The 23,144-nt window shown below is 35.5% G+C and overlaps 1 protein-coding gene across 1 annotated transcript in view; it reads right to left on the bottom strand.

Moving 5' to 3' along the window:
• Dlc1 (DLC1 Rho GTPase activating protein) overlaps nt 1-23,144 on the bottom strand; it is a 381,889-nt gene that overhangs the window by 277,944 nt on the left and 80,801 nt on the right. The window contains exons 3-4 of the mRNA XM_078031302.1: nt 12,630-12,779; nt 5,082-5,222 (exon numbers count right to left, since the gene is read on the bottom strand). Of these exons, the coding sequence (XP_077887428.1) occupies nt 5,082-5,222; nt 12,630-12,779 (291 nt within the window). The remainder of the gene's footprint in view (nt 1-5,081; nt 5,223-12,629; nt 12,780-23,144) is intronic.

Here is a 23,144-nt window from a genome sequence, read left to right as displayed (position 1 = left end):
CCTCAAAAGACCCCACATAGTCAAACAATTCTCAAACAAAAGAACAAAAGTTAAGGGGTGGGGTTGTGGCTCAGGGGAAGAGCACTCACCTAGCACATGTGAGGCTCTGGGTTCCATCCTCAGCATCACATAATAAAATAAATAAATAAATAAACAAACAAACAAATAAATATATCTCTATATCTATATATTTATATATAGATATAAAACTATCATTTAAAAAAGGAAGAAAGTTAAAGGCATAACACATAATTGCAAAACCTAGTATAAACTATAGTCATTGAAACAGCATAGTACTGACATAAAAACAGACACAAACTAATGGAACAAAATAGAAGATCCACAAATGAATCTCTATATTTACAGCCAACCAATTTTTGACAAATAGGACAAGAGTATGCGTCACAGAATTAATATTGTTATAAAGTCATCTTACTCCAGTATGGGGATTCCTCAAAAACTGACAAAAGAGCTACCATGTGATCTGGCATTCCCACTTCTACTGGACATAATAATAAACGAAATAAAATCATATCAAAGAGATACCTGCACACAGTTGTTTATTGTAGCACACTATTCACAAGAGCCAAGATATGGAATCAACTGAGATGTTCAGTGATAGATGAATGTATAAAAATGTGGTATATATGCATCATGGACTATTACTCAATTACAAAAAGATGAGAGTCTGTCATTTATGTCAACATAGATGAAACTGGAGGACATTATGTTAAGTGGAACAACCAGGCACTGAAAGATAAATACTGTGTTTTTTCACTCATTTGTGAAAGCTAAAAAAGTCGATCACATAGAAGTAGAGTACAATATAGGTTTCTAAAGACTAGGAAGGGAAGGGTTGGGGACAGAGAGAGGTTGGATAATCGAGTTGGAAAGAGTTGGAAGGTGGAATCAGCTCTGATGTTCTATAGCACAATGGAGTAGCCATAGTCTATAACAAATTATTATACATTTCAAAGTGACTAGAGAAGAGCTTGAAGGTTCCAAAAACATAGAAATAATAATATATGAGGAGACAGAAATGTCAATTATTCTGATTTCATCATTACATATTATATATATGTACCAAATTGTAATGCTGTACCCCATACATAAATACAAACATGTCAATCAAAAAAGAGTAAAATTTGAAACTAGTATTGGCTGTAAGGATCATTTACTTTTAACCATATTGATTTTAGGTCTAATTAAAAAACAGATAGGGAGATATATAATTCCAGCAGGCTTCACTCTGTTGCTCATAGTCCATCTTGACCTGGGGGGAAGTTCAAGAGTATATAGATGTACAAGACTTTAGGTTTATCTAGACACACATTATGCTGAATAATTAAAATTAGGAATATATATACGTATATATATATGATATATAAATGGCATACTTTAATAAAAACATCAAGGGTAAAAAAAATAAAACCAAAATAATCTCTGAATTTATAGTCTCATGCTTTGAAATCTCTCATGTAGCTGCCTTATATTAATATAGTTGCCGTATAGTAACTAACACTGGAACAACTCTGTCCACGGAAGACACTGAAGATGGAGAATGACAACAGTATCTTGCTCTACAGTGCTTCAAAACACTTTATATAAAAGGCCCAACTGTTCTGGAGTTGTTTGTAGAACATTCTAGTATGGAAAGCATTTTGAGTCTATTTCAAAGGCACAAAACCAGATTTAGGAGAGAAACTGATCAACAACTTAGCATAAAGTGCAAGGGTTCTCTTTTTTCTAGGTGTGGGTTTTCTTTTGACAAAGGATAATCTACTTCTAAACACTTTCATTTCTGAAAGTGTTTAGAAGTAGATTACATAATGATTTTAATGCTTACTTTTTAGCATGATATATACATAGAATTAGCAAAAAATTTGAAGATTATTCATTGATCTGATTCTAATAATAAATATAAAATAATTCCTATTGAAAAATAGTACTTAGAAATCCAGGGACCTTAGGCATAAAAGGAAAGCCAAATATTTTTGGAAGTTAGTCACCATTATTAATAGGTTTTGCAGCGGCAAATCAAATGTAATGCTAAACTTCTGAAATGAATGAAAGCATTCTGCAAAAATGTGACATGATAGAACAGAAGGTTAGTTATTATGTACGTGGGTGTGTTAAGAAGTTGTTCTTAGAATTCATGTTTCTACTTCACATTAAAATTGAAAATTTAGTCCATAGTGAAAAGAAGACATCTGTAGGATACTAAGAGTTTTTCCTTTTCACCAAGTATCCAGACTGCTTTTATATAACATCTATTACCTCAGCTCCAAATTATGGGTCAAGGTATCTGTTTAATTTCTAAGAAAATTCTTCGTTGTAATATGCCAAATAAAATTTATTCACAGCCCAAGAATCAGTTTCAAACTGTAGTAAAAAGGGAATACCCGAAAGAATAGTATTGTTAATAACAACAACAAAAAAATCATATGCCCCCACACAAAGCAAAAGCCTATTTTTAAAGCTATTCTTATTAATAGTCTATTTTATTTAAGAAATTTCCTCAAAGTCAGTTGTCTTCAACAGTGGAATGTTTCTTTCTAGATACTTTTCATGACCTGCTGGGGAATGTTACCAAATTATAGTTCAGAAGTAGGAAACAGATATATGTCCATTTGTCTAATAACAAGGTATTGGTAGATTGGTCAGTTTTTAATTTTCTTAAATTGGAATATTGTCTTTGGAGGCGGGGTCAGTTGCAGAATGATTCATGTGTCCTGATTATGAAGCACCTTGGGCATCTGAGCTCTAGTCACATCCTGTTTTCTTCAAAGTTAACAAATTACAGCGAGTGCTTGATTTGGATATATCAAAATTTTTTTTCTGTTTAATAATTGATTTAAGTATATATTTAAAATTTTGAGGGGGTACTGGGGATTGAACTCAGGGACACTCTACCACTGAGCCACATCCCCAGTCCTATTTTGTATTTTATTTAGAGACAGGGTCTCGCTGAGTTGCTTAACACCTCGCTTTTGCTGAAGCTGGCTTTGAACTCGCTATCCTTCTGTCTCAGCCTCCTGAGCAGCTGGGATTACAGGTACCACTGCGCCCAGTGACTTAAGTATATCTTAATGTGACAGTTGAATAAATAGTTTGGTCAACTGAAGAAGCAAAGGATGAAAAATCTGAACAAGGAACCCATCACAAGATATCCAAAGGATTAGTCCTGGGAAAGCTGATGGTTTGTATTTTTCATTGTATATGCCTCTGTGTAACTTTCTTTACTACACTCGAAAACATGAGGGTAATGAAGAAAAAGGAACTGCACACACAGTTGTATACATGATAGCGAATTACGAGGCACTCTCACACAGAAACTGCACTTTCCAGGGGGACAAAAGTGGATACCACTGTCAATTATTCTAAACTGAAAGATGAACGTGAAAGTAAACATCAGGTTGAAAAGAACTGTTGTGCAGGGTACTAGCAGGTGCTTCCAAAAGCAAATTAAAGCAAAAAATACCGTTAAGAAGGGCCTTACCCACATCCCCAACGTTAAAAAGCCAATGATTCTCAAAATCTTCAAGTTAAACTGCTGAGACGGCTAGGGTTGTAGCTCAGTGGTAGAACACTTGCCTAGCTCATGTGAGGCATTGGGTTCGATTCTCAGCACCACATACAAACAAGTAAAATAAAATCCATTGACAACTTAAAAAATATTTTAAAAAAGCCATTGAGAGAACATGTATATTTTAAAAATCCTTCCTTAATCAGAATGAGGTAAAATGAAATACTTGGATTCCACAGTCTAATTTTGCATTTCAACAGGGTTGACCCTGTATTTTCAGTGTACCCCAAAATAGCATTGTGCAGTAACTTTTTGATTCCTCCTATTCCCAATACATAGAGCACTATCATGGTGCACATAGCACTTGCATTTCATATCTTCTTGTGCTAGAATGAAAATTATTTAAAGACAGAGAATATGTTTTATTCCTCTCCATTTTTTTTCATCTAGCATAGTATATGGCATGTAAGAGGTGTTCAATAGATGTTTATCAACCAAAATACTCTGGATATATATAATAACAGGAAACATAATTTCCAGGTAAATATTAAAATCAGACGTATCTGCATTTTCAATGATGTATTTTCATTCATATTGCAATAACAGTACATTTTCCGTTTCAAATTCAGAGTGTTCTCTGTTGAGTACTATTTCAGAGCACTATTTTATTTTAAAGGCAGGCAAAGAAGCAATCCAAACTTGTTTCTCTGTGTTAAGCTAACATGGGCTTTTAAAAAAATAATACAACACTATGATTTTCACCAAACTAGGAAAGGTTATTTTGGAACTGCTTGGATTGTAGATATTTGAAGTAGTAATTACTTCCTCCATAAATGTTACCTTTTAGAGTCAAATACTATTTTCCTGGTGCAGTTCACTTTTTGCTTAAAGGAAAATCTCTTTTATTCACAATTCACCATGCTGTATTATTCCATGCAGTAATTATATTTTTACTTGTTTTGATGGCATTATGAAGTTCATGAAGCATCATTATAATAATGACAGTAGCTTACCTTTATTCAGCCCTTATTCTGTACCAAACACTTTGATAAGCCCCTCACATGAGTATTATCATCAGTGCTCACAGATAATCTATAAAGTGGATGATTTTGGATATCTCTATCTCCATCTCTGTCATCTTTCTGTACCTATCTACTTATCTATTCATTCCTCTATTCATCAGTATCTATCATCTATATGTCATGGAAGTTTTTAGAAAGATAATTTTCTAAGTAGCAAGTGGCATTCTCAGGATACTAATGCAGGAGAAAAGCCTTCTGCAGTTTTGTGTTCTTGGTTCTTTAAAGTTATGAGTGTTCAGTAACAAAATTTAATTACTATATTTTGCATAATTCTGGATTCATGGCCTGTTTTAGCAAACTTACTGTATTGTCATCGATTAAACAAACACGTGTGTTCAGGGTGGTGAATACTCCAAATCGACATGGCAAAAACTCCAAGAGTGTGTCTTCTATATTGAATGGATAGAATATCAACTCTCATCTGATAGTCACAACACTTACATGTTGAGACTGACTTCTCATTTACAACTTACCATTGCCTTGGGTTTGGTTCCAGAAATGGTCAGTGGGGTGGAAGATGGTAGATCAGTGGACTCAGTGTTAGAAGGCAAATTTACTTGCGTCTGGTTTACTGAAGTAGTATCTGCTCCACTTTCAGATCCCGATTCCAGATCCTATTAAAAACAAATGCATTCATATGAATGACGTGTGACTAATCCCTCTGCGCTCATTTCCCTGCCACCAGCCCCTTTCCACTTCCTTCTGTCAACACACACTTAAGGGTCACTAACACTGACATGTCACTCAAAATCATATGATTTTGTAACAACAATCATACTCTTCTGAGGGTCTGAAACTACTTGAGAGAGAGGTATCATACTACTTGAGTAATTTAACAACTTAATGCAAATTGGAAGGGGTAAGTGGGAGAGCTAGCTAGGGCATAGCAGTAAGAGTTAGGAAGTAGAAGAAAATAGATTCCCTTCCTCACTGTGTGACCTTGAGTAACTCAATTAACACTCCACACACTACAGGAGGGCATGAATTATGTTTTGTCATGTGTGATTCAATGATCCTGTTTGAAAGTGGGTATGCTAATGATATGCACTTAGAGAATTTTATGAGGATTAAGCAAGATATATACAAAGTGCATGTAACTGTGCGTGATCATTTTCATTAAATGTTAACCATCACTAGAAACATTATTAATATCCTATGTATTCTTAATAACTACTTCTAAGACACCCATTGAATGATGCAAACATTTGGTAACCTCTGCAAAGGCTGTGCATTTAATTTATCAAATGCTGTCTTACAGGTGATCTGACTGTAAAGAGGAAAGATGAGAACAGGAGAAACTGGAGAGGAGAGGAGAGCAAAGGCACAGGTCACCCCACGCTTTCAACCTGAGAAAAAAATGAGTTAAATATTTTTGCATCTACTCTTTTTACATTTCAAACGTACCATGGTCTACATGGTCAGATATCTTCTCTGAAACCTAACTTTCTGACTATATGTTTTACCATTCTTTGGTTTCTTAGGATGCTCTGGTAGTACTGCCTGTTTTCAGTTCTTCTAGTAGATCAAGCTGCTGTCTATGACAGGGACTATGCCCTTTCTTTGAAGCATCTGTTAACTATTTAAAGCCCAAATAGTTTCCTTCCCTTAACATCTGCAATATATTTTTGTTAACATCTTATTGTTCACCATACCTTATTTATATTTACCATCTATCAATAAGTCTTTTGTTTTTTTGTGTTACCTACCTACCTACCTACCTATCTACAGATCCATTCCTCCATCTTTTAATCTTTGACAATTAGAAGGCATGCATCACAAAATCAGGAGCTTTGCCTGACGTGTACACTGCTACATCTTCAGGTCCTAGAACAGTGCCTGACACATAGAACATGGTTATGTAAAATTGTTTTGTAAAAGAACAACTGCATGAATAATACAAACCTTTCCTTTCTTCGTCTTCACAATGTAAGTATTTTTTTTGCTATAAAATTATAAATCATAAATAGAATTGAAACTCAGTTTTCTTCAGTTGTAATGGTATAAAAGCAAATACTAATAGAGACAAAGAGTAATAAATGATGAAGAGTATACTGTATTCTTTAATAATGTGTTTGTATATGAAGTATACGACTGTAACCAAATTTCCGATGTTTGGAGTGACTTCAGATCAGGCCATCTATTTTATTTGCATATTTATTTTTCTGCACAGAGAAAGCAAGAAACATTTTATTCTAGATAAAATATGATTCATTTAAATTTCAAGCATCAAATAAGTAGTCGGTAATAGTAGGTAATTTTTGAATATTATCTAATGCATACTCATAAGTAGCAGGTAATTTATAATCCATTTATATTTGACCTTTTGTAGATCAAAAATTGGTTGCAATTAATTTTTCCCTCCTGTTGATGATTTGATTAGGTAATTAACAGGGTAATCCTGCAACTTTCTAACCATGCAAGGGCTCTGAGGTGAAATAATATATTTAAATTAAAAACTACCCTCTTTTGTGTTTCTGTCTTTTACAGACCTTACCTCACCGCCCATTTCTTCCTCCGTGGTCATCACCCCTGTGTGGGATGTTCTGTTATCATCACTTGAGAGAAGATGAAGCCATGACCCGGGGTGAGTCACTCCACTCAAGTCACGCTTTCTCACAGAGCTGGCATTGAAACTCAGGCCTTTCTGACCTCAAGGTTCAACCTGGTAAACTAACTCCATCTGTTCTATTGAGGTCCTAAACAACTAAGTAACTGATGTAATAATGTGCAGTTTGGCAGAAATCTTTATCATTTTCTCTTCTTTCCTCTGTTCACTATGAAAAATATCATACAAGTTCTCTCCAGATCTCTCACATTCCTTCTCTCCTCTGTCCACTGCTTCTGTACCCAAACCCAGTGGTGAATAAGACCCCAATTATCATTATACTATCACCTAATAATTTACCTGCAATTCACCTTTGCTTTGTGTAATTCCTCTTTTATACCATCCTCCTACAAGGCTCTAGTAATGACTCTTACTCTATTCCTTCAACTGTACCTGGCTACAGAAGTATAAAAATCTCAGGAGTTCTTGTTGTGCTAGGTAATCCAGTGTGATATGTGCTAGAGATGCATACGCAGTTCAATTTTGGTGCAAAAGACTGAGAATCTAGTGATCCATCGGATATATAGATATGGAGATCATAAAAAGCTGTCTCATTGGTGACCCTCATCATGAAGAAGGTGACATAAGCCATGCTAATTCCCAGGGAGAACATTCAAAGTCAGACAGTCAGGAGAATTGAGTCTAGAACCTGGATATGAGATTTAAGGGACAAATGGGGAAAGAGGAGCGTGCCATTGGCATATATAGAAAGCAAGTGTCACGGAGGTAGAGAAGGAAAAACAGGGAGGATCCAGAAGCCAAAGGAGTAGCGATAATTAAAGGGAAGAGAGTGCTCGATAGTGTCACTGTAATAGCTAAAGACTGTGCTGTTCCTCCTGAATTTGTCAGCTAGGAGATGAAGGGTGGAGAAATGATGGAGCCATAATTTAATTCCTGATAGCCAGGAATTAAATCAAGGAGGAGATACTCAGATGAAAGCTTAGCTCATACCCAAAAAGAGTGAGATAGGGCAGTGCTTGAGTAAAGATCAAGGGAAGACTTTTTGCTTTTGTTTTTAAATTTCTACATTGAAAAACAGCAATGATCTATCTCACTTACCACCCATGTCTATTTTCCTGGAGTACTAACATGGCAGTCTTTTTGTTTTTTATTTGTTCTAATCAGGTGTATATGACAGCAGAATGCATTTTGATTCATTATACACAAATGGAACACAACTTTTCATTTCTCTAGTTGTACATGATATAGCATCACACCATATGTGCAGTCATACATGTACTTAGAGTAATGATGTCCATTTCATTCTACCATCTTTCCTGCCCCCACGCCACCTTTGGTATTCCGGGATTGGCTTACTTTGCTTAGCATCATATTTTCCAACTCCACTTATTTACCTGCAAATGCCATAATTTTATTCCCTTTTAATGCTGAGTAATATTCCATTGTGTATATGTACCACAGTTTTTTATCCATTCATCTATTGAAGGGCATCTAGTTTAGCTATTGTGAACTGAGCTGCTATAGACACTGATGTGGCTGTGTCACTATAGTATGCTGATTTTAAGACCTTTGGGTAAAGATGGAGGAATGGGATAGCTGGGTCAAAGAGTGTTCCATCCCAAGTTTTGTAAGGAATCTCCATGCTGCTTTCCAGAGTGGTTGTACTAATTTGCAGTACCACCAGCAATGTATGAGTGTACCTTTTCCCCCACATCCTTGCCAACACCTATTATAACAGTTATTATAGCAGTCTTAAATAAAGAAAGGATTTATTTAATACACGGCAGAGAAAATACAGCATGTACATATGCTTAAGAAAAGGATAAGAACTGATAGGAAGAGAGCAGTGAAATTTGAACCTACAAGAAAGAATGAATAATTGGTGGAGCTAAGCTAGAAGACAGTAAGGAACAGAAGTAAGGACACAGACTGTAAGATCAGAATTAGATGATAGGAACAACATATGTTTGACTGACAAAGGAAGAAAGAAAGTAGAATCACCTACAGCCATAAGCAGTTTGATGCTGGAAATTCTGTCATTGGCTTCCATTTATGTGACAAGATAAATAAATGCAAGGATTGGGTAGGGGTTTGGGGATCATTAAATATTTGAATAGCTACCTTGGATGATCCGGGGATACCGAAAAATACTGCAGAGCAATGTCAGAGGTACTTTAAAGGTAGAGAAATGGCTACAGCCTACATATTTCCTAAACTATCCCCATGGTATGGATGAAATACCTCAAGAGATTGTCAATATCCCTTTGATTACACATTGTCCCCCTATTAGTAACTCAAAACTCAGAAGATTTTATTATTAAGAAAAAAGGACCCTATCAGACAAGGGGATTATGGTTCAGGGAATGATGTTTATCCCATTGTCAATGAAAAATTTGCATCTTGGAGAGGTTTATAATGTAGCAGGATGAACATGGCTTTTCTGATGTGCAAGTAATCTCACCAGTTGGGTGACTCAAGGTAAATTAATTACCACTTCCGAACTGTGTGGCCTTGGGTAAGTTACTTATCCTTTCTGAAACTCAGGTTTTGCATTTTAGGATTCTCAAGAGGATCAATGAATTAACATATATAAAGATTAATGCTTACTAAACACTACTACCTGTCACTTATCCCAAGAGATTAGCTATCTTTAGCCATCTTGAGATAATGACATTAGTAAATGCTTGGATAAAGTTGGGTTTGGGACTGCAAAAGAGAAAACCAGATTTCGGGCTGTGGAGTATCTACCAAAGCATCACCAACTTGTGTGGATCTAGTTAGGCAGCCTCTTTAAATCTTTATCTCAATCTTTATTATTTGTTTCATGTTAAAATCATTTGATTCCAGCCTGTGTTATTCTTCATATTCTTTATTATATGTAGAATTAACTTTGGCATTTTTTTTCATAAATATTCTCAAACTGGGGCTGTGGAAAAATCATGGTTTCACTGTATGTCTTGTTCTTCTTGCTAAACTATAAATTCACGGTGGAGTGGGTGGGTGGGGTAGTGGCAGTGTCTCCTCTGAATCTGGGACAGTGTTCCTTGGTGAATGATTAAGGTCATAATCATGCCATTATAATCCTCTTATTCCATGGCACAATTATCAAAAGGAATGGAAAGTGCTTGTGGAAAAAAAATTGATGATGAGAGAATGTTAAAATTAACTTTAAATACCAAGGAACATAAATATAGACCCCGGAGTGACCTAGAAAATCATAAAGACCAAAAAAGAGTTTTGAGGCATGAGGAACTTGTCTTTCTGTTCATCTTTAGCCCTCTGCCTGACGTGGGTACAGAGCAAAGGGACAAGAATTCACCATTACCAAATATGTATTCTATGCCATATCTATGCAAAACATATCACACACATTCTTTCATTTGCTTCTCCCAATGAGACATCCATTAAGAAACAACAACTCTTATTTTTATATGAAATTAAATAATTTAAGAAATTAAATAATTCTTTTATGTTACCAGATAGTCAGTTATAAAACTGGAATTTGAACCAGTTCTGAAGCCACCAAAGTTCACAATGTTTCTACTATGGCATTTTAAACATTCTGACTATAAAATGAGAGCTAAGAAATGAATCTCTTTACAGAAGCAATTGTTGTGGTAATTTTCCACAAGCTAAACTGTGTAATATAAAGTCCAATTTACAAATTTGAATGGAAGCAGAAAATGTAGGTGTAGACCAATTCTAAGATCATAACATATTAACTCCTATTTTTGTTTGTCCTTAAATAGCTTACTAGCTTTACTAAGGTTCTCTTGCTTTTTGAGATAGTGACAACAGTATGGAGTTGTATTCAGCAGAAATCTAGGGCTGAATCTTTCTCCTAAATACATGGAGATTGAGGAAAGTTGAATGTAAAGAGAAAGAGATTTGAAAGATAGATAAGATTAGCAATTCACACTAGAACATTTTTGGAGAAAACATAGCTCACAGCTAAATTAATGGTAAAGAGGTATTAAGTATTACCTCCTATTAAAAACATAAGCTTATTCTTGTCTTTGAAGTTGTTGATGCAAATGAGCATGAAGTTTCTATAATTCTTCATATACAAATAAAATTAAATAGTCCCTCCTTGTTGACCTTCAGGAAAAAACTTCGTATTTCTTCCATTTGGAGCCAATTCTACTTGGTAAAACTATATTATGTGTACCACACTAGGGTGGCACAGGGCAGAATGTAACCAATTCTGACTAGGAAGGTATTTCATTTCTACTGGCTTTTATAAGTATTTAGTTTTGTATTTACTGAATTTTAATTAGATTTTATTGTTACCACTACTACTTTTATCATTTTTGATTAAGATATCAGATTTTCATGATCAGTTAGAAAGCAGCATGGTGTAGTGGTTCATTAACACAGCTCTGGACAGAGACTGGCAGCATCTGTACACCAACTCTGGAACATGCAGTTACTCCCTTCTCTGTGCCTTTTACTCATCTGAAAATTTTTACAAAGAATGAATGTGTTAACCTTAGAATAATATGCACTAATATATTAGAGTTAGCTTTTATTTTAATCTGTTTTTTTTTATTTCATAATCAATGATAGAACTATACAAAGCAATGGTAGAACTATACAAAGGAATTGAGGACAGAATATTTGTATTTTAGAAATAGGTGCTCAAATTTTCTACGTGATTTTCCACCGCTTTGATCTCAGTTCATTCTCGACTTGATGTGCTTATTATTGCATAATACAAGTTAGAAATTGAAAATGGAGTCATGGCTTAATTATAAATTCCACCATCATATTTAGTAGTTTTGCATTTAATACGCAAAGTCATTTTATATAAAGCTAATATTAAGTATGTAAAATGTATAGTTAATCCTGAAATTTATCTCTTTCAAAATTTGTTCAGAAAGTCAGAGTCTCGGAGGAGTGTTTGTCAAATAATATTAATGCATAGTAGAATATAATTCTGACCTCTGTTCTCTTTGTTATATTTCACTGAATGAATTTTAGAGTGCTCTCAAGTTAATCTCATTTAAATTCTTTCTTACAGTATACTGGGTTAATTCAACCACCATCTACCCATCCATGCAGCAAAATAGTTATTAAATATTTTCTTCATGCAATGTACATTTGCAGGTCACTGGAAATAATTTACCAAAGAGTACTTGCGAATGGAGTTTATATCACATCAGAGCTGACTGTCAGTTAAGGTAACAGCTATAGCAAAGAGGATTTAATCACTAGGAAATATAATATCCCTGGGTGACCTTTCTTCCTGTTTAATGTTAAATATTTTCTTTTGTATCATTCATTTCTCTATGAATTCTCTGCATTAAGCATGGAAATACTTGAGTTGTCTTTATGGGACTCTATTCCATATATATGAGAAGATGCTATTAGCAAAGATGTTTCACTGGTAACAGGAACTGTGTGCAGTAAAGAGACACACCGTTTGCAGAGGAGAAGTGGGAAGGGGGAAGCTTACAGGAACATGCCGCCGCAGGTTTGTTGGTGTGCTGGATGGAGAGGAGCTGGTGCTGAGAGCATTCTCGATGTCCTGGTCAAGTTGGTCCAGTTTCATAATTAGCAGCACCATGGAGTCCAGTCGCGCCTTATCTCGGTCTTCTCTCATTTCCTGAGGAACAGAACATTTTGTTACTGAACTTGAAAGGCCATTTCTTGGAAAGAATAAAAAGTTCCCTGTTCTTTAATGTGACAAAAAGGACACTGGATAATAGGCAGTGTTCTACTTAAGGAGGAAGGGAAGTTCTCTTCTGCATCATCAATGGGCTCTTCATGGGGAGGATACTGATCTAGTGCCAAGAAAGCATTTTACATGAATATTAAAGATATGAAAAAAGTGTAATAACAATGATGCTGATACATGTTTCCCCATTAATTAGCCTTCAGAAAAGATATATTAGTTTTCTTTTTTGCACAGTACAAATTGATTATTTACAAGCTACTAATTATTATTATTTTTTGTGGCCAGACAGTGAAGAATGTATATGAAACAATATTTTTTATAGAGTATTTCTGAATTTACAAAAACTAGATTGAAGCAAGGAAAGTGTTTGGTTTGTTCAGCAGGCAATTTTCCTTGCATGGAGCATTTACTTACTACTACTTCAAACTGAGTCATATGTCACTGCCAATACACACACACACACCAATATATATATATATATATATATAGTATCTTAATATTACAGAACATTGTTATATCAAAGGATCAAAGGAGTGGTATTTATAGTGCTTATAACTTAAAAGAAAGTCATATACATGTATGTGTGTGTGGGTATATATATACTCACACACACATATATATCATATGATTTCTTATTCTGAGTACTCTGGGATACAGACTTATAAGTCTGCAAATGTGCTGGTCTATTGGAGCAGCCAAAGCTTCTCACAGACCTTGTTGGGATACTTCGAAATGGTTCTTTACTACTCCTTCAAATCAAGTTAGTTAGTATCAGGAGTCTTCCAAATTCTTTGCAGTGTTCTGGGGATCGGGCTTGGGTAGAAAGAAGGAAAAAGACCGCGGAAAACAAAGGTAGGTTCTTTAGAAGCAAAATCTGTTGAGAGACTAGTGGACCCAGGGCAAACCCATTTGAGATAAATCATCATTGGCAGTTGCCAACCTCCCATCTGTCCAAGATATTTATTTGGTGATACCAGCTTTGAAAGGACCACAAGTGGCCAACTTCAAAGGGGAAATAATCATGATGTGATCCTTAGGGCATGTCTACACAGGGGTAGCAGGTTGGGGCTTTGTCTCCCTGATGACATTAGTCATGGGAGGAATGTGAGGACTGCCTGAATCAGACCTTCTATTGTGCTTTTGGCATTTCTTCTCATCCTTTCAAATTCCCCATTGGGAGGCACTCCCAGATAACAGGGTAATTTCACGGATTAATCTAATTCTACAGGAATCTCTATGCCTTAAACAACCAGAGCAGATTGCTAATCTTACAGAGGCATTATTTTTCAGAGGTCAAATAATTAGTTTACAAGATTAAGTTGGTCAGAGAATTAATTACTTAAGCTAATATTAGGTAAATTTTCTTTTTTTTTTTTTAAAAAAAAAGAACTTGAACTTGGTTTAACAGATTAACACATATTGTAAGAATGACTCCTGTTTCCACAAAGACAGATTGCTTTAGAGAATAAATTAAGAACTTTATGCCATGAGTCAATTCCTTCAGAATACTAAACAATTATTATGGTTTCAGTTTCTTCCCATTGTCCCTGCTGATAAAGCTCTGATAGAGAATCATGAACTTTGGTTATCATAAAGTTTTACTGTGTTTAAAAGTATATATGGTATTTGCAAACAAATCTGAAACTTTATGTAATATCTCTCAACACGATAGAACATTATTATATCAAAGGAAGGTTATATTTAGTGCTTATAACCTAAAAGAAAGTCCCAGAAAAAATTAGAGATTATTCCATTTAACACCCTTGTAAGTACTCCCCCAAAATGCAAGTCTGGCTGGATAGTAATTAAGTCCCCTTAAAGACTCTTCCAATGTTTTTGGTTATATAATTTCCTTCTCTATTCAAGTAGTTGTCTTTGACAAGATGATTTTCTTTGCATCTTCTTATCCACATATGGTTTTGTGTAATTGTCTTTTATTTGTCAGTTATGTCCTCAAGGACAAAGATTAAGTTTTTCTACCTGGCAGACAATTTAGAATTAAATTATACACTGCACACACAATACATTTTTCAGGACAAATACCAATGAAATCAATAGAAGCCTGTGAAATAAAACCTCCCAAGCCTTAGAAAATGTATCTTGATATTTTTCCAGCTACTAAGTTAATGTTGGACACAGCAATACACCCTGCAGCTATCTTGGGCTTATCAGCAGCAGTCTCAAAACGAATTTGTCTTTGAATTAACTGGATACTGAGTTTATGCTTTAAAAACATTTTCAAATCCATTGGATGAGCATTAAATGCTTTCAATGATTTGCCAAAAAGGCTAAAACCAAACAGTCTTGCTCTATGATACAGAATTGTGGTTTTTTCCTTCTTTTTTAGGGCTGGGGATTGAACCCAGAGCCTGGCGCATGCAAGACAAGCACTCTACCAACTGAGCTATATCCCCAGCCCCTCTATGATACAGTTTTAGAGAAATAGCCCTGTTTCTTTTCCCTTTCTTTCAGGGATACCTCAGGGTTCACCATTTATATTCAGCCTGGGGTGTTAAGTATTTCTCGTGTGGCACATTTATAAAACCTTGCAAGATGGACCAGCTATAGATCTGATGCTTCAGCTAAAAATCATTAGGCCTTTTTTTTGAAATCATAGGTACTACTATTTCTAAAGTTCTAACGGTTCATATATCCAAGTCTAAACTCTGGAAATTAGCTCACACCTGAAAACAGAGAGTGTGTTTGCAGATTTTGGCTATGTTACTTCTCCAATGGAGATTTAATTTCATTCTGTTACAACAATACATGAAGAGAAAGTTTAATAAGTGAAATTACCTATCCATGAAATCAGTATTGATTTCAAATCAAGGCCACGGTGTTAATTCTCTTCCCTCCCATATTTCCTTTCTTCTTTATTTTCATTACAGCTGTTCTGAGTAAATCAGCAGTATTATTATTATTATTATCATCATCATCATTATTATTATTAGTTTTGAACAAAGGAGCACCCTCTCACTGAGTTATATCTCCAGCCCTTTTAAAATTTTTTATTTTGAGACGTAGTCTGTCTCATTTGCTTATTGGCAAAACATTATTAATGTGATTAAATACCCATCATTGAAAAAGACAGATAAGACCCCTGTTTTCTTGAATAATATCACCAACTATGGGAATATAGACAATGAACATTAAAAAATTCACATATAAGATGGCTTCAAATGGGAACAAGTGTATGAAAAAAATAGAGTAATGATTCTTTAAGTAACTGTAGGAGGAGTGTCCTACTTTATATAGGGTGGTCAGAAAAGAGCTTTCTGCAGAAGAGAGAGTCGAGGTGGGGGATGAGATGGAAGAGATGATGGAAGTATATGGAGATAGGGAGGGAGGGAGAGAAGGAGAGGAGGAGGAGAAGAGGAGGAAAGAGGGGATGAGGAGGAGGAGAACTGGGAAATTGGTATTGCAGGTGGAGTAAGGAGTGATACAATGATAACAAGATGAGAATGAATGAATTTGGTCAATAAGAAGATCAGAAAAAAGGCTAGGGATGTGAAGGACGACACATGGGAGGAAGAGGGAGTGAAGGCTCCTGCAAAGTAAGGCTGGAGCCAAATGGGAGCCAGAGAATAGTCTGCTTTGGAGTTCATGGTCAAGTGGTAAACGTCACTCTTTGTGCAATGGAGACCACTAGCAGCATGTGAGAAAATTATTGAGTTATTTTTTCATAAACTTTTAGATTTCTCAAAACACACTGGCAATGAAAGATATTTTTGTAGTGTTTTAAAAAATTCATTATGATTTACATTATATTTATAATTTTGAATAAGTAAAAACATATTTAAGTTTTCCAATTTCTTTCTTAGATACCCCATCCAACAGCTAAGAAATGCAGGAGTTCCGAATTGCAGTTGCCAGCTCCAGTGTCCTGATTTTGCCGATGAGGAAACTGAACTCTAGGGATACTGTAAGTCCAAGTCAATCCTGCATTGGTAAATCCGAGCCCAGAGCCTGGCTCTCTCACACTCTGCCCTGGTCTCTCCCACATTCCATTTTGTTTTCCTTCCATACATAACATTTTAAATTAATGCCCTCGTGGGTATCATGTGTACTCTTCTCAACTCTTGCAGTCTGGTTTTTGTTTCTGCAGGAACATTGTTTTTGAAGAGCTCCAATGACTGAAACAATCAATTGGAAACAAAGAAACATACAAACAAGAAAACCTTTGAAGCTCTCTTGTCCAGTTCTTTAAATTTTTATTTAACAATTTTTAGAGATCTGTTGTATGTTTGTACTACGTGCTGTATTTACTGTTGACTAGGAAGCAACCTATTTTATATAAGTGCAGCTATAATTTTTTAAATTGTAAAAAGTAAAATTTTGTCTTACTCTGAGTTCCCAGTTTTTTTTTTCCCTCCAGAACTAGACAGAATAAGTGGTGTCTGTTCCTAAAACAGCATTTCAAATATATGAAGAACTACATTGTGCTCATCTTTTTCCTTTTTTTTATGGGAGACATCCTCAGTTCCTTATTTGTGGAGTGGGTGGTGCTGGGGATGGAACCCTGGACCTTCACATGGTAGGCACACACTTTACCACTGAGCTACATACTCAGGCCATAGTTCATTCCATCATTTCTCACATGACACGTTTTCCAATCTTTATTAGTTCTGTTTATTCTTCTCTGAACACGATAGAATTCTGTCAATTATCTAATTAATTAATGGTTGGTGCCTGGAATGAAATACATGACTCTGTGTGTTCTCTGGCCAGGGTGGAAGAGAGAAGTGCTGCCCCATGTTCTGTGTACCCTCTTTCACTCAGTCTAAGGATCGAGTGCCTGTTTAGAACACAAACAGGCTATTCTTAATGGGATAGCCAGAGTCTGCTTTTTTAATGAGAAAAAAACATTTAGTTAACTGTGAGCTGAACTTAGTCAACGGTGTGATATATGTCTTCTTTTCCCAGTACGTGCCTGTGTAGTGCTAAGACAGAAACTTCCTGTTGCCTTGAGACTGCAACCAGCTGTTGTCAAAGTGTAGATAATATATGTAACTGCAGGGGAAGAAATAGCCAGTTATACCTCTTTTAGACACAGGTCAATAGAGACCAGGCAAGTCAGGATAGAAACTTCTATTCACAGCCACAGAAACGGGCAGTTATATGATATGTCAAAATACATTCTACTGTCATGTATGACTAAAAAGAACAAATTAAAAAGAATATTTGAAAAGAAACTTCTATTCAATTTGATTCCTTGTCCAAAACTTAGTCTGGCTAAGCCATGTGGTGAGCATCTGGAAATCTAAATGATGCTCCTAATTTACTTTGAAGAGCTAATATTTAGCACTGGACAGTGCAGTTTCTTTAACTGTCATGCTATCTGGGGGAGATAAATAGGGTTTTTAGGGGTCATTATTTCGAAGGATCTCTGAACTGGTTAAGACTTAGACAGGAGCCTCCACTCTCCTTCTTTCTTTCCCTTTGGGGAAGACAATCCCAACACTGTTCTCCAATGCTCTTAATTGAACAGAAGAAATCGCAGCACACACACAAGGTGGTGGGCAGGAGGTGCAGGTTACCAGACATTTTACAGACTGGAGAAATGTGAAGTCTAGAGAAAAGAGCGTGTCCACTGGACACACACACAGGCTCTGTTCTCCTAATGCCAAGCATGTGGAAGAGAACAAAAAATTCAGTAAAATGTACCCAGTGCTTCCAACAGTGTTAGCTGAGCAAATAACAGTGTTGCCTGAATGCCCTGCTTGTCAGTGAGCTGTGGCATCACAGAGATAGCCATAATAAATTAAAGGCTGGGCCAGGAATAGAACTTAGACTTCCTGATTCTTAATTCAAGGTTCTGGCCCCAGCACTGTCTTCAATTCCATATGCATCTTCCTGGCTATTCTGGGCTGCTAATACTCCTTCCTCACCCATAAAAGAAAGGGACCCTTTTAGCAAAAGACTTGGATCAGTTTCATCCTGAATTACTTGATCTGCAGCCAGCTGGACAAGTATGAAATCTCCTATTAGTGTTATATATTTCATTTGACAATAAATTCCTCTTTCTACACTTTCCTTTCTTAAAATAATATCCTGCTTAAAGAACTAAAAAGTTATTTTTTTTTCTTTCAGGAGCAATGGAGATATTCATCTGAATTAACTTCAGAAGCTAAAGATAATATAATTATCCTATGTTAGAATTTTTGGGGAAGTTAAACATGACCGCCTAAATTTTTATATTCTGCTGTGTTTCAATATGAATTTCTGTAGACCAGGAGAAAATAAAACAAACCAACAACTAAGGATCATGGCTTCAGAGTAAGGGTTTATATTTACTCTATATTAATCTGCTTCCATTTACAAGGTCTGATGAAAATTATTTTTGAGGGGCTCTTTAAAAAAAAATTCCAACTAGGCTTCAAATGGCATGTTTCTTAGCTGGAACTTCAGTAAATTGCCTCCCCCATTTTCTAAATAATTGTCCCAGTTTCAAAGGACAATTATGCAGCTGGTCCTTAGGAGTGTGCAGAAGGGCAGGTGTCACCTGGGGGAGAACAGATGGTCAGCGATTCCTCTGTATCCAAGAGAAGTCTGCAGATGACTTTCTCTATGCACTTCAGAGTTCCATTTTTGAGACTGGCATATGATTTCTGTCAATAATTTGGTAAGTATTCTGAGGTAGATCTTCAATTTATGTACTGAAGTTGGAGATTGGCATGCAGGGTCATTAAACATAGCATACAGCATAAGGTACGCCTTTCTGAGCTGATTGTTCTATGTGGTCAGGTTTATGTGGTATCTAAATCCTGGCAGTTTTTGTTCTTTCAAACAATTCTCAAATGGTTTGTTGCTTGGCCACAAGTTTTTTAAAAAGCAGGTTCTGTCCTGAACTGAAAACTTAAGGAATATATCTGTTTTGCATTAAATTTCTACTGTTTTCAGGATTATTATGATGATCTTTGCTGTGAACAATAAAGACAGACATAGCTAAAATTTCATTCTTTTCCTTTGAAAACATCACCTAATTTTTAAAAAGTTCTCTGAGATCTGACTGCTGTTGACTTTTCTAGTTGTATCTCTCATCACCCTCCTTGATTCTTAAATGTCAATCATCCTGAATCTAACCACTATATCTTCCTTAATATTTTTAAAGTTTAAATGTATTTTCATTCATGTGTGTGTGTGAATACATATATAAGTGGAAATCTGGTATGTTTTTAACATACTTTAACCGTAAAATTATTAAAAAAAAAAGACCATCTGCTAGCTAATCTAATCTCATGTAAACAATACTGTATTTTAGGAAATGCTGTGCTACAGGTATATAGCTTCTTTTGGCTTCTCAAATATGTCATATTCTCTATTTTCCAACAAAGATTTTCAGATTTAGCAAATGAAATTAGGGAATGTCCAGTTATCATTAAACTTCAGGGAAGTAAAAAAGAAATATCTGTATAAGTTTTTCCTAATGTTACAAGGGACAATATTGCATTGGGCATAGTGATACAAAGACATTTCATTGTCTGAAGGTAAAATGTGACTAGGCCTCCCGTATTTTATCTGGCATCTTTATTTTTGATCCACACAGTGGTGCTGCTTAGACTTCAGCAGTTCTCCCTGCCTGGAGGGACTGATGGAAACAGCTTCCAGTGCATGTCACTGCCACGGACAGTTCTTTCACATGGTTGTTTCCTTGAATGAATGCCCAGTAATTGCCCTTTTAGTCATACGACTCCAGTGAATGGAAATTTTATTTTTTTTTCACTGCTTTATTTTGTGTTATAATGCTAGAAAAATCTTCAAGTTACCATTTTTGGGTTTTCTTTAGAAACCAAAATGAAAAAATGCATGAGACTATTCTTGTGATCTTTTAAGAATTTTAAATTTACTTGCATTTTAATACTTTGTATTAGATCTTCCATGAATGAGTATCTTAAGAGTAAATCTTTTTTTTTTTTTGCCATTATATGTTTTTTCATTGAAGACTTTCCCAAAGATACAAACTCAGTTAATGGGAAAATTAGTGTATGAAGATTCAATTAATCTCTTCTTCTTGTTGCCTAAGAACTCATTAACACTTTTAGGCCTAGAAGGTGCATCCTTCAACTCTACAGGTGGATTCAAAATGATGTGTTTTTCATACAAAGCAAATTGCATTTGGAGCTGGATGCAATGGCACACCCCACAATCTTCCTCTTATGAACCCAGAGGCTCAGGAGCCTGAGTCAGGAGGATTACAAGTTCAAAGCCAGCCTCAGCAACTTAGTGAGGCTGTAAGCAATTTAACAAGATCCTGTCTCTAATTAAAAAAATAAAAATAAAGAGGGATAGGAATGTGGCTCAGTGGTTAAGCACTCTGCATTCAATCCCTGGTACACCCCCCCCCAAAAAAAATACATTTGGATATCTGAAATGAATAGATGTAGATTAAAAACAGATACTTAGTCATATATAGGTGGCACCTTCTTATTGTCATTAATCTACGTATTAAACAGCCAAACCAATCCGGTTAATGTTTCTTGCTTCTTCCTTCCCTCTTTCTATCCCATCCTCTTTTCTTTCTACCAGTCTGTCAACAAATTGTGCTCTCAGGAGTCCTCAAATATTAGTGTGCATCAGAATCATCAGGCAGCTGCTGATTCAGTAGGTGGCGGATGGAAATGGAACATCTGCATTTTTAACAAGGTCTCAGGTAATGCTGCTGTTACTGGGGGCTTCATAGTGAGAATCTCTAATCCACACATGAGACCAGCAGTAGTCAATACTGGTTAATGATTGGCATCCTTGAATAGCTTTGAACACTTCCACGTGCTAACCTCCATTGACATCTTTCTGATCTAGTGGGGGTGGGTGAGGTCAAGCTAGCTACCATTTTTAAAAGATTCATGGATTTATTCATAGCATAGCTGGGATCGATAAGCTCTGTAAAAGATTACAGAGAAAACCCTTTTACAGTTTCTGACAAAAATTAAGACAACAGGAATCAGATTCTCACCCAGAGGAATTCCACAATAAGAAATTTGTTAATACCCATAGTAACAGATTAAAGGGAAAAATACAAGTCAACAAGTGTTAAACAGGGTGTTTATAACATCCAAAATCTACTTTCAACCACCTGCTAGTGGTTAAAAACAGAAATAATAATTAATAACTCTCTTAAGTAACAAGGACTTAGATGGCAATGTTCTTAACCTGATTAAGTGTCCGGCACTTAGAGCAAACATTGAGGATAATGGTGAATGGAGCATTGGAAATATTTCTATAACATTAGGAAAAAGTAAAAAGTCTGCTATCACATATTCTAGTTAACTTCAGGTCCTGGTCAGTGCAATAAAATCAATAGTGACAACAAGATGTAGAAGATTATTTCACAAGGGAAGAGGATTTGTACCTTGAAAATTCCAGAGAACAATCTGACAATCTGTTAGAACAAATAAAAGAATTTGGCTCAACACAGACAAACTCAAGAACAGTGTTGGCCACTGTTATTCATCATTTAAAATGTGGAATAGAATAAAAACCAAATCACAATAACAACCAAGGTTATAAGAATGTGTAAAAGTAACTGATCAAGAAATGAGCCAGATTGTTACATGAAAACCAAAGTGACATCAAAGGATGTAAAAGAAGAAAGAAAAACTGGAAAGAGAATTTTTCTTTTCGTAGAGGACAGTTTCAACATTCTTTATTACTAATTTATTATGTATTTGGTCTGTTTCCCCACTAGGATGTCAGCCCCACCAGGACTGCGATCATGACCTGTTTTGTTCACTGATATAACCCGAGAATCCGGAGCAAATAGTTGGGAAGTAATCATCACACAAGAATGTTTGTTGAATGAGTGAATAAAGTATTAATTCTATGAATCAATTTATGATTTCTTCAAAGGAGTCCAAACCCCAAACCCCATGGGTTTTGTGTGTTTTTTAAAATTTGAATTTGCAAAGTTCATTCTTAAAAAAACAAAAAAAGAAAGACAGGAAAACACGCAATCCAGCAAGAACACTCTATGGTATTTATCCAAATGAGTTGAGAACTTAATCCAACCGAAACAACAACCCTAAACCTGCACATGCATGTTTATAACACTTTTATTCATACTCAGACTAACCAAGATGTCCCTCAATAAGTAAACAGATAACTGCAGCACATCTAGACAATGAAATATTATTCATCACGAAAAAAGAAATGCACTATCAAACCATAAAAGACATCAATGGAACTTAAACTATATTACTAATTGAAAAAAGCCAAACTCATAAGGTCATAGATGATAAGATTCCAGCAATACCAAATTCTAGAAAGGCAAACTATGTAGAGAGTAAAAAGAGTGGT

This window comes from Ictidomys tridecemlineatus, chromosome 14 (assembly GCF_052094955.1).
Source record: "Ictidomys tridecemlineatus isolate mIctTri1 chromosome 14, mIctTri1.hap1, whole genome shotgun sequence".
NCBI classification, from domain to species: domain Eukaryota; kingdom Metazoa; phylum Chordata; class Mammalia; order Rodentia; family Sciuridae; genus Ictidomys; species Ictidomys tridecemlineatus.
This window is presented reverse-complemented; position numbering and strand designations above follow the sequence as displayed.